This window comes from Plectropomus leopardus, chromosome 3, assembly GCF_008729295.1.
Source record: "Plectropomus leopardus isolate mb chromosome 3, YSFRI_Pleo_2.0, whole genome shotgun sequence".
Classification (NCBI taxonomy): domain Eukaryota; kingdom Metazoa; phylum Chordata; class Actinopteri; order Perciformes; family Serranidae; genus Plectropomus; species Plectropomus leopardus.
In genome coordinates this window covers 16,114,332-16,126,867 of record NC_056465.1, presented here as the reverse complement: position 1 = coordinate 16,126,867, position 12,536 = coordinate 16,114,332, and the positions used below count along the sequence as shown (strand labels likewise).

Sequence of the window (12,536 nt, the reverse complement as noted above, 5' to 3'; positions counted from 1 at the left end):
CCACGGAGTACACTTTAATACACTTACACAAAAGAAATTTTTTTTAAAAACTGACCTTTTTAAATGAAATGAAAAGATGTGGCTGACAGCATGTTAATGTTTCTCTACTGTTCATCCCATGTTGCGGTGCTGCTGTCAGTCCCCCTGTTGCTGCTATACTAAGCATTTCCTCATTTGCAGTAAGTTTAGTGACAGAGGTCTGAACAGCAGCATCAGCCTGGACACTGAATCACAGCTGGACATGAAGCACTTTATGCATAATTAAACCACCACTTAAGGCAAATATGGTAAGAAACTGTTATTTACTATGTTATTTGGGAAGATTTGTTGTTGTTTTTAAGTAAATAAATCAATGGAGGGATTAACAACTCCTCCACATCATTTTTTGCACTTTAATTCTGGCCATTTCCTCCTAACCATCAACACTACTATGAATAACCTGACTGTTGTAGAAAGACTGTCACCAAATCTGTTTCCCCCTGTCATGTATCTAAGTACTAATTTAACTAAATTTCACCTTTTAAAACTTCTAACCTGCTTTAGGATCTGACAACATGCTGCAGTTATTCTCAGTGATTACATCATTTTCACAGAAGGGGAAGTTGGATTTTGAAAAAAAAAAGCATGTTAACCCGGTTGCCAATGAAAGAAAGCTTTATTACATACAGCTATCAGTGGTTAATGTTTAACAGTGTGCCCAGTACTACTTTGCTTCTACTTTTCTGTCTTCCTTCTCTAAAATTACACGTTAATTAGATTTTAAGACTTATCAGTATAGAAAAAACGTCATGATGGTTTAAATGTAGTCTTTAAATTATAAAGGATTCTGTACTTCCCCCAGGTTTTTCTCCACGTTGGGGTCTTTAGATCATCCTGATGCCTCTGAAACCAGACTAATTATTGTAAATTTGGCCGTTCTCCAGCAATTAAATAAATGAACCAACCACATCAAGTGTGTGTTATCTGTTGCAGAGACTGGCTTTTGCCTATATGTGAAAAAAGAAGCGTATTACCTAAATGCATTCAGTCAAACTTCATCTGTATAACAGCTTTTGTGCAGTTCAGCGCTATTCAAATTGTGCTACAGATGACTGTCAAGCTCATAATGAGCCCGATGTACACCATAGGTTTTGCTTTTGCTTTATTTTCATAATAGAGTTCAAGAAAGTTAATAGATATTCCTGAAAATACTGCTTTCAAACACCAGATTATATATAAAAGTACAATAAGAGTAATGGCTGTAATTAATCATTTTATTTGCCTGGATTTTGTCTTCATTTGTAACTTAGTTGTAAATTAAATGGGGTTTTTTCTCAGTTTTATTTTTCTGCAGCACACCTGCACAGCTATAATCTGCAACAACACATCTGCGATAATGTGTCACTGCCAAAGGGGACACACATTTAGATGCACACACACGTCTGCAGGCGCTCGCTTACTGAAAGTGGAACCCCGTATGTGCGTGTTGTGTGTGTTTTGTGGTGTAGAGAGATACGTTTTTGTCTGTTTCCTTTGAATTGGGAGAGATGACTGCAAGCAGAACTTGCAGCTTATTGGCGCAGAGGTCACAGTGGGGAGGGCGTTTCTATGGTAACCGGTGCAGGATGCTGGCCTAGGCACAGAGGTGTGTGGTTGTGAGCACTTCCTGCTCTTCTTAGCCTCTGTTTGACTTTCTCACAACTTGAAGTGTTCATACATTAGATGGTGTAATTCCTGTATTGTTATCACGTTTTCATTTCATCAACAGAACAGAGAACGAGACGTTTTCATTCATGACAAATGCGCTTTTATTTTAACCATGTTTCCCTCATGCTGAGCAAATTCTCTTTTTTTTATTTTTATTTATTTTTGTAGGTGAGAATGACAACATTCAAACCCAAAATAATGTCACAGGGAGGCCTTAGAATGAAAAATTCAGTTCTCACAAGATGACTGAAAGTCATGTTGAATATTCTTTATGTTTCAACTTTTATCCACACGACATATCTACACGAGATATGTTTTCAAAAGCACTCCAGAGTCAATTAATGTACACTATTACCACTTTTTTCAATACACACATACAATCTAATGCGATCCAATTCAACATATTTGCCAAAATTCTATATTTAATGAGATTATAAACGTTCCTTGTTGCTTACACTAGAGAAGTGTTAATTCAACAACTGGTGAAAAGATCATGTGACAAACTCTCAGGCACACTTCTCAGTGTCATGCAATCCAGTTAAACATTGCTGCAAACTACAGCTTCAATTTAATAAAACAACAGTTAAACTGGTGTCGATCTAAACTAAACATCATCTTTGTAAAGGTAGAATTCACGGCTGAGGTGTTTCATGTTGAATTGCATTACATTTTACAGGTGTACCTAATAAAGTGGTCACGGAGTGTAAAAAATATTTTTTCAAACTAAAAAATGATAATCTGAAAGAATTTTAGTGAAAAAGCAGATATCCATAGCTTTGGTTACATGTTACAATGACACTAAATGACCAAAATCCCAAAGTTGCAACGTAGACAACCTCTGTAAACAAGGAAATATCTCTAGAGGCATAACTACCCTTTAAAAATCTGTTATGAAATCTCAGAAAAACTTCAAAGTCAGGGACCCCCGTGATTGCTTTAAGCACAGGAACAACATATTTACTGCATTTTTAGGTTGTCCTGATACTGTACAGGGATGCACCTCTCTGATGTGCTGGATAAAATAAGATGGTCCTTTATTAGGCCCACAGTGAAAAAATTAGCATTTTCAAAGCAGCAAATTGGATTGTGCAAAACAAGAAATATCAGTTAATAAACACAAAGCAATTTAAACAGTAAAATAGCAAATAGTAAACAGTAGAAAAAAGCAAGATATAATGAATAGGCAGGCTGGATGAGGGTCTGCGCTGACAGTGACTTTTTTAGGAGAAACAGTTATTGTCCATGATGTGGCTGATTCATGCTTTTATGTATTATTTTGTATTCTTCGTATTTAGCTTGTCCACTAAAGAAAAAAAAGCAAAGTGAGCATGATTTGGAGGGGGATGAAAGATATACAAAAGTCTAGGCAAGACATTCAACTTGATAACATTTGTTCGACCTAGTAATGTAAAACGGAGGCTAATCCACTTATTCATGTTGTCTTCTACTTTGTGTGATAGACTCAACAGGTTAAGCTCATATTATAAATTCTTCACCTATCTACAATTATATCCAGATACTTAATCTCAGTTGGTGACAATTTAAAGGGAAACTTGTGTTGAATAGTATCATAGTTAAATTATAACAGGGGTGGTATTTAGCTAGATTCATTTTATAGCCTGAAAAGGAATTTTAAAAATGAAACCTGTTCACTAAATAGGGGAGGTCAACGTCTGTTAAATAGAATAATGATGTCGTCCTCAAATTGTCCAACTTCAGTGAGGTTAACAGATTCTAATTTAAGAAGAAGACACCAGTGGTAACAGATTGGTACACTATCAGCAGATACTCTAAGTTGAAGGACTGTATCAGTTGCATTCTTGTCTAGAAGTTTCTATGAAAATTCTTGATCATTAGTGATGATTTAATTTGTTTATAATGATCAGAGTCTTAGCCTTCACTAACTTTCTGCACTTATAAAAGTTCTCTCTGCTGCAAAGTTGGAGATTTCTCGGATCTGTGAAGATCAAAACAACCAGGAAACTGTTGTTGCACTGTGCATTCTCACTTTGTAAAGATAGTGTAGGGGTTTGACGAGCAGTGTGTGTGTGTGTTTGTGTGCGTGGGGGGCATGCCTTGCTGTGTGCTGTACTGCTAACTTCCTGCTTGAGAAACAGAGCAGCTGCAGTTGAGTTTGTGCTCCTGTGTTGTTGTCAGGGGGAGACCGTTGATGTCAAGGCTCTGAGGGCCAGGTTCATTAACAACGCCAGCACCTCGGACACCAGCAGCCGAGACAGCAGCTCCCCAAAATCTCCACAACCTGGGTTTGGAAGGCCAATCCTGCCAGTGACTGAAAACAATCTGACACACCACAGACTGTCGCCTACGGTTCCTCTTCCTGCAATGGCCAGCCCGGGCCTGACGAGGTTCCCGAGGGCAGAACCGATGTCAGCCTCTAGACCTCCCTTCCCTCGACCTCCTCCCATTCCTGGAGTCAGAGCATCCGTTGAGCCTGTAGACCCCGGCAAGGTCAAGCAGACGGAAGAGATATTACAGAACATGATGCTGAGGCACCAGAAGCCTCTGGCCACCAAACCAGCACCGGCTCCTGGTGTGACCTCCGCAACAGCTCCCACCTCCACCCCTCTACCGCTCCGACAACAGCCCCGACAGAGGAGCTCAGGGGATGTGACCCCTCTGAGGAGGCCCTTACCTCCAGAGGGACCCATGCCTTTAAAACCAAAACGGCCTCCCAACGTCAACCTGGAGCCTTTTTTGAGGTTCAACCGGGGACCTGCCCTTCCTGGTCTGAGAAAGAGTAATGGTGAGTCTTTTTCACATCCACAGATTTCACTGATATTAGACTCAAATGTGAATGAAAGATGATCTTAATGTTTCTGGTGCACAATTTTTACCTCTCTGGTTTAAATCAAAATTATGTAACTTTTAGCTGACTGTTGAGTCTCAATCCCAAGTTGTCAATTACTAACATTTCCTTTGATGTTTGTTAAAAAATCTGACTCTTTTAACTCCTTAACAGATGACAAGCAGACACCTGATAGTCATTGTGTTTAATAATAATTAACAAAATCATGACGGTGGATGTGGAAGATTCATCAATGAAGCACAAAAGCAACAAGTTTACTTCCTGCAGTCACTCTGTCTTATTGACAGAAGACATTTTGACATGTACGAAAAGGACAGGCGTTAAAAATATGTTAATGATGGCTGCATTCCATTTTGCTGCTTCAGATTCCTGGTATGTGGGCACACTGTAATGGTTTACAGGGACAATTGATCAGAATATAACCACTGATAATGTTTTATTAACATCTGTGCTCTTCCTGCTGTGGAAAGCCAAAATGTCTGCTGTGAAAAAAATAGATGAGGTATGACACCATTTCATTTCTGAATTTTTTATTTTGATGGCAAGTTAAGTCCATTAAATGAATACATTTTCAAATAAAAATGTTTCTGACAGAGCCCCAAATACCAGAAGAAGAAAATGAGCATTTAATTGTCCATTATCTGAGTTGTTTTTAAAACAAAACATATCATAAATGTTTTAAAACAGTTATAAAAGACAAACCACAATGTGCTTAATCTGTATGTTGAAATGTGCTAATTAACAGTTGTTAAGCTCTGTAAAATTAAACAATTCTGCCTATTGAAGAACATTAGAATATTTCAACAAATTCGTCAACATTTTTTGACATTTTGTAGACTTTCTGTTCACTGCTGGTTATCTGTGACATTTAGCCATGAATTTCGTCACATCATGACATTCTCTCTTTGGGTTGCCCAGCAGGTTCCCCGAGCTCATCGGGCAGACAGATGTCTTTACCGGCAGTCAACAGTCCTCCAAAGCCACCACAGCGATTCAACAAGCCCAGCAGGCTGCCGCACCAAATTGCTTCCGTGTGAGTAAATACATCCCGTGTGGATGTATTTACTAAAAAATGTATCTTTATTTTTTATTTCATGTCATTTATTTCACTTCTTTAAATACACAATTAGCCAAGGTAAAATCACTGACAATGCTACAATAAAATCAATATTTCAATCACAGTTGTCATGATTTAAAGACGGCATGAAATTGTCAACAATCTTGAGCCAAATACAAAAATGTAATGCAACTAAAGGAGAATAAATCAGAGACTCTAATTCAGAGTAAAAACAAAAGTATAAAATTAGAAAAATGTGAGCACATTTTCTAAATCTTTGAAGCACCAAGGTGTCAAACAGTCTAAAATACATGTTATGTAATCAAACTCTTAATAATGAATCAGTAAACATGCTTGTTCTTTGATTGCAGGGACATTGAGGATAACCAGGACTTCTACGATGATATTGCAAGCTTTGAGAAAAACGGTAACAACTGCAGCTTGCTTATTGGTGCATTGTTCCTTCTGCTCTTAAAGCTCTTGTTCCTCTGACACATTTTAAGTGATAAAGTCAAAAGTTTTGACTTTTTTTACTCCTTGTATTATTTATATTAAGAGAATGTCCCATTTCAAATGGATGTCTTTCATGTCTTTGTACTGTGTGATTTCAGAGTCCTGGAGCGACAACAGTTCACACTGTATAGATGGGGTAAGGACAGAAAACTGAAAGTGAAATTTTAATTTACTGTAAAGTTGACTGTAATGCCTCCGATTTTAGGAATTGGCTCGTCCTCCGAGAATAGAAACTAATATTCCAGTTTACACTTGTTTGTATCGCTGGAATATTCATGTTCTTTATATTACCTCTATACTCCTTTATTTATCGTCAGCGGAGCAGACACTGGTTTTCTTACAATGAGTGGCATTCCCCTGTTCTTTAATATTCCCCATTTATGAATGTCTCAAATAAAACCTTTTCTCTTGCAGGATGATGATGAAGTGTACGAGTTTATAGATGAGTAAGTATACGCTTTCTGTCTTTATGTCAAACCACTGTGTCTGTATTTATTAGGCACTCTACCAGCTGAAAATAGTTTTGTATTCTAGAGTCTGCAGAAACATTAACATGCAGGGCGACAGGTTTCTGTGTATTGCTGTTACTGCTGCTGTTATTTTTACAACTATATGACAAGTACTGCTGAAGCAGCTACTTGTGCAACAACCATTACTGCAACTACTATTACTAAAACGACTTTTGCAAATAGTTTTTTTTTTTTTTTTCCATTTGACACAACTTCCAATAATCCTTACTGATGTAAACAATCTCTGCGCAATGAGATGTCAAGTCACAAAGAAACAGCATTTTGTAGTTTCTGCGTGGTCGGGAAATTTCTCAACATTAAATGTCCTACAAGTATGTGTTGATACTCCTTTATGGTTATAAGTTGTTTCTGTGATTAAACATATTTCCTGCTAAAGAAGGATCAAAACACAAAACGGGGTTGGTGGGGCTGATGAAATGTGGGCAGATTGAACCAAAATGAAAGTGAAGTTTACGGGATGCTGCAGTTAGCAAACGTTTACTGTGAAGTTCGCTGAGCACAATCATGTTGGTTGTTGTCAGTTATGTAACTTATAACGCTTATGTTTACTTTGGTTAGTTAGGTTTTTGCATGTTTTTCAGATATAAACATATTATCTGGGAGTTAAACATATTGGGATTACTATGGCAAAGCACTGCTATGTAGCCTCACACAGTCAATAGCACAGCTTTGGATTTTCGTTGGGGCTTGTCTTTCATGTAGTACGGGTGCGTTGTGATGTGAATTTCTGTCTAAAAAAGGCAACAAGTCATCTTATGTTTCAATTTTTACTTTACAGGGACCAGGTGGAGCAAAATCGATTAACTGCTGAGAAGCAAAATAAAAAAGATGCTAAGAGGCAAAAGGCACAGGAGAAGAAAGATCAGATGGAGCGTCTGAAAAAAGAAAATGAGTTGAGGAAGAACTTTCAGGTACAAACATGTCCTCCACAAAACTCTCCAAAGTCCAACTTCTATGAAAGGAGATCAGATAGCATTGTTTTTGCATTCCTGCTGTTTGCAGATTAGAGGTTTAGTGGTTTATAATCTGAAACTTCTCAGAATCAAGCTAAAGAATAACTTTTGTTTTTGATAAAACACATTAAAAGCTGAAGTCACCAATAATATACTGACTTGAAAAGATCAAATCTATTCATATTACCTTTAGTTATCAAAGATGGTAACAGAATTCAAATTTGCAATTTATCTTTCAACCTAAAGCACTGAGGCTCATGGAATCATTCTCTCCATCCACAGCTATTCACTTCTGTTAATTCATGACTTTCACAGCTTTATTTTTCTTCCTCTGTAGTTACAAGGGGAGGTGGAGGTTCTTCATACAGCCAAAGTCCGGCATGACTGGTATGGAGGAGGAAAACTGGACCTCAGCGTAAGGCAAGGAGAGAGCGTGGAGATCCTGCGTGTGAAGAATAACCCTGGAGGCAAATGGTTGGCTCGCTCTCTGAATGGAAACTGTGAGTTTCACCTAAAATTTCAATCAAACATGTTTAAAAAGGGGGCGTCAGTGGCTGTGTGGATAAAGCAGGCACCCCATGAATAAAGACAGTGTTCTTGCTGCAGTGACCTCAGGTTCAAGTCCCGCTCGAGGCCCTTTGCTGCATGTCGTCCCCACTCTCTCTCCCCCTTTCATGCTGTTGATCTGTTCTGTCTAATAAAAGGCTAAAATGCAATAATAATAATAATAAAATAATAATAATCTAAAAAACAACATGTTTAAAAAGCATTTAAGTCTGAACATCTTGTTAGTGTCGTACTGTTTCAGCATCCTGCAGAGACATTTGTTGATATGAAGGCTAGAATACTAGAAAGGTTTCTGTCTAGAATGTTGGTTTTTGTTGTGACATTATTATAATGTGTAAATTGACATATTAATATTTCAAAAAGTTGATAAGCAAGTTTATGGATTCCAGACTGGAAGTCTTGCTTAGCCCAGTTTTTTTGTATATGCAGCAGTAATAGTGTATTCATTTTCTATACAAGCAATTTGACAAACAATGCAATGATGACAAGTTTGTCATTCTCAGCGCTGTGCATGTGTGCATGCATGCATGTGTGCGTGTGTGCGCACGTGTGTCTCATACTGTAATTTTCCACTCACCTGTTTTGATACACATTTTCAATTTGTGTGGGAATACTCAAAATTTGAAAAGAAACCTGATTTATTGCACTTCTTGCACTTGGCTTTGTTGGAAAAGTTGGTTATTAAGATTCTTTTTAAAATGCCTTGGCATTATAGTGCCGTCTACAGTTATTGAACTTTGTCTGGGCTCACTTCCTTAACTGACTGTGGTCCCACCATGGCTTTAACTTTATTATACATTTTACATTACTTTATTAAAAATATGATCTCATGTCATGCAGATGATAATCAACTATCTCTCTAAAACCATTTTCTCCACTGATAACATTAATTCATGACTCTTTCACTAACCAGACATTTCTAGAAAATAATTGACAGCCATTATATTGAACACAGAGAACATTTATTTTCTTAAATATAGGGATGTCCAGCGATAATATTATCTTTTTTTGTTCGTTTGGGGGTTTTGCATTATATGGATCTGTGTTGACTCACACCCTGAACTGTCATAATAAAACCAAAGTACATCATCCTGATGCTGTGTTACCTTTCAGATGGATACATTAGTAACACATGCGTGGATGTTGACTATGAAGCAGTGAAGCGCAAAGTGCTCCAGTCAAGAAAAATAGACTCATCGCCGTTGCCTCCACCACCTCCAGACCCCCCACATATGTTACATGTGGAGTTGAACAGTCACAGCAGGTACAGTAGATCATGTAAACCCCACTGTATTTATAACTTTTTCTTGTGATATTGTGTGAAAAAAAGGTTTACTCTTAAGGCATTTTGTTTCCCCAAAGCTGATTGAGTCATTTTTAGCTGCAATTAGCTACTCTGTGATCCATTTAATTGTTTGGTTTTAAGTTTCTCTCACGTCTGTTCCAACTAATATGTTATGTTTCCTTTAATCTGCAGCATGCTTCAAGATGATGGTAAGTGACATCACACCACATATAAACATTATTGGGTGACTGGGATTAATGATAACTTTTTAAACAGACAATGTTAATGATTAGAATTTATTCACAAGAAGTAAATAGAATTTTAGCTTTATCGTACTTTTTATGTCCTCAGATGACTATGATGATGTTCAACCAATGACTGAGGATTTTCCCCCACCACCACCTGAAATCAGGTATCTATTCATATCTCTTCCACTGAAAGGGAACAGGAAATGAGTGGTTGAAATACTGACAGCTTAATGCAGCTCCAGTATCCGTGTAATGTAAAGCTATATTTATTATTATTATTATTATTATTGTTCTCTCTTTCCTTGTTTATCGCTTTCCAGCATAGATCCCAAGGTGGAGAAGGATCTAAAAAAAAGATTTAAGGTAAATTGTTTTCACTTTTTCTCACCAAATCATTTGGTATTTGAGGTTGATTAAGCAGGGTCATCAGCATAGAAGCTAGGGGAAATTGCGATATTTATATTTATTATGTGTTCCTGATTTATTTATCCAAAGGAAAATGAGCTTCAAATGGACCGTATGTTATAGAGCCCAGATTAAGACAAGTGCTGGAATTTGAAAAATATTAAAAATTGAAAACTGCAACTGTTGTTTCCCAGTATGACGGACCTCTCAGGGTGCTTTACACCATGATGGTGGATCCCAATGGCATCATAAAGAAGCCAGGAGGGAAGGATCTGTCTGTGGTTCAGGGAGAAGTCGTGGACATCATCCAGCTCACCAACAGCAAGAAAGCTCTTTGTCGCAATCGGTTCGGAAAATGTATGTAAACATTTCACATCCCTCCTTGACTCTATGGTGTTTTAGTCTGTAGCATGAGATAGGCCTACATGAGCAGTTTGTCAAGCTGACTGGCTTTAGAAAAAGAGTAGGTAACAGGTATTCAGCAATAGTTGTATTTTACTAATTCCGACTGCAACTGTTTCAAATAGAAATCTGTTTTATCTCTCCTTTCACAGATGGTTATGTGTCTAGATCTCTTCTTCTGCCAATGTAAGTAATCCTCATTGGTTTATTATGTGATCCTGTCACATTACCATTAATTCTTTATACTATACGTAAATAATGACCTTTTTGCCAAACTAAATTTAGCAACGTTTTTAGCTTCCTGTGAATATTTTTGGGGTATGACAGCTCCTCCTCCACTGTTGTTTTAGTGTAGATTAGAAATATCAATATAAAACATTTCTGCAGTCAGTTAAATGTCAGTCTTTCTTTTCAGGGAGGGAGACATTTATGACGATGTCGACTATCCGGGCGGTGAGTTCTCTTTTGATCTACATGAACTGTAATGAATACTATGAAAACAGTACCACTGTAATTTACTGTATAGTGTGAAATATTCACTTTTCGAAATCCCATGTGTTTTATTTGACTTTTATTTCCGTTCATTAATGAAATTTTGTCTTTCTTTTTATTTCAGACGTATACGACAACGACTCTCCACACTGATTATTAAAACATATCAAACTAAATACACATGCAACCAAACAAAAGAAACAAACTAAATAAAGATTAAAACCGAAATTTAGGCTACATCCACACTCATACCTTTTCATTTTCAAAAGCATAAACATTGTTATGTACTACTGTGTCATTTTGGAACCCCTAAAACGGAGACTTTTGAAAATGCTGCTTTTTAGTTTGAAAACTCCGGGGTTGTGTTTTAGGCCGAACAGGCGAAATAACAGACTTTTGAAAGTGATGCTCATGCAGATATCAGCATTTGCTTTCCGATTGGGTATTATCAGTTCCGACAAGCCAAAACATTATAGCTCAGTCTACATACCTTTTGTGATTTCAGTCCTCTCGTATTGCTGCTCCTTTCCCATCGCCTCCCATACTCCCATTACCACTCTAATGGCTCATTTATGCTTAACGTTAGATACAGATATAGAGACGGACTGAGCCTTCTGTCCATAACAAAGAAATTAACCGCTGAGCAGTTAGTCTGCTACCTGTTTACACTGACACCTGCGTGTCCAATGTACGTGAATGGTCATGGGATAGCCTATGCATTTTCAGGCATGTTAGTACAGATGGAAATTATATACGCATATGGACATTTCTCATTTTAAAGCACTGTTTTAAAATGAAAATGTATTAGAGTGGATGTGGCCTTCAGCGTTATAAAAGAGGATGCTAAAACAGCCAGAGCTGTCACAAAAAACCAAACTATCTTATATAAAACTAAGACTGTATTAAAACTACGTAAAACTGAGGGAAAAAAAGAGAAACTAGAGTGAGGAGTCTAGATACACTCACACACACACACACACACACTGTGCGGAGGATAACAAACTTGCCATCATTCCATTGTCTGTCAAACTGCTTGTATAGTAAATAAATACACTATTACTGTAGCTTTCTGAATTGCTTGAGATAATATAAAATACATGAAATACATGTTTTACTTGGTAGGTGTGTCCCTTTTTAAAATGTACTCTTTGCTTTCTTTGTTGAATAAAAAGAAGCACCACTGGAAATGTGATGTTTAGTGAAATGATTTAATCATTGAAGCATATATGTTTGAGGAGTAACCCAAAACACGAGTAGGCCTATGAACCTGAAAATGAGCATAATGTGGGACCTTTAAGTGAAAGGACATCCTCCACCACTCATAACTCAACTTCTGAAACACCCACAGCAAAGTTCATATAGAGACTGGAGACAACCACAACCTGAAGACACAGATTTGTATTTGCACTTGATTTGTTAAGTAGCACTTAAATGTAGCTGCACTGTCTGTGTGTCTACAAATCTAGAATATCAGGAGCATTATCTTCTATAATACTTTTACTGTATTCACTGAAATACATACATATCAGCCATTTTTGTTGAAGCAGAAATTCAGTTGCACAAAGTTGATT

General features: G+C 37.3%; 1 protein-coding gene across 2 annotated transcripts; it reads left to right on the top strand.

Annotated features, from left to right (window-relative positions):
- Positions 1 to 182: 182 nt before the first annotated feature.
- Positions 183 to 12,152, top strand: si:ch73-40i7.2 (FYN-binding protein 1). Of its 2 annotated transcripts, none has more exons than XM_042483885.1 (16): positions 183 to 287; positions 3,844 to 4,450; positions 5,435 to 5,546; positions 5,942 to 5,997; positions 6,182 to 6,219; positions 6,498 to 6,529; positions 7,392 to 7,524; positions 7,904 to 8,066; positions 9,247 to 9,397; positions 9,611 to 9,627; positions 9,770 to 9,830; positions 9,987 to 10,029; positions 10,266 to 10,428; positions 10,626 to 10,659; positions 10,889 to 10,926; positions 11,090 to 12,152. In XM_042483885.1, exons 1-16 carry the CDS (start codon positions 285 to 287, stop codon positions 11,116 to 11,118), a joined length of 1,680 nt encoding a protein of 559 aa, XP_042339819.1. In that variant the 5' UTR covers positions 183 to 284; the 3' UTR covers positions 11,119 to 12,152. The 2 variants fall into 2 exon arrangements, with proteins under 2 accessions (XP_042339819.1, XP_042339818.1); XM_042483884.1 differs by having other exon boundaries at positions 5,432 to 5,546.
- The last annotated feature ends 384 nt before the right edge of the window (positions 12,153 to 12,536 follow it).

Excerpts from the sequence above, each read along its gene's own strand:
- si:ch73-40i7.2 (XM_042483884.1), top strand. Across the intron at positions 4,451-5,431 it reads TGGTCTGAGAAAGAGTAATG|CAGGTTCCCCGAGCTCATCG; the intron begins GTGAGTCTTTTT and ends TGGGTTGCCCAG. Across the intron at positions 10,429-10,625 it reads TCGCAATCGGTTCGGAAAAT|ATGGTTATGTGTCTAGATCT; the intron begins GTATGTAAACAT and ends CTCCTTTCACAG.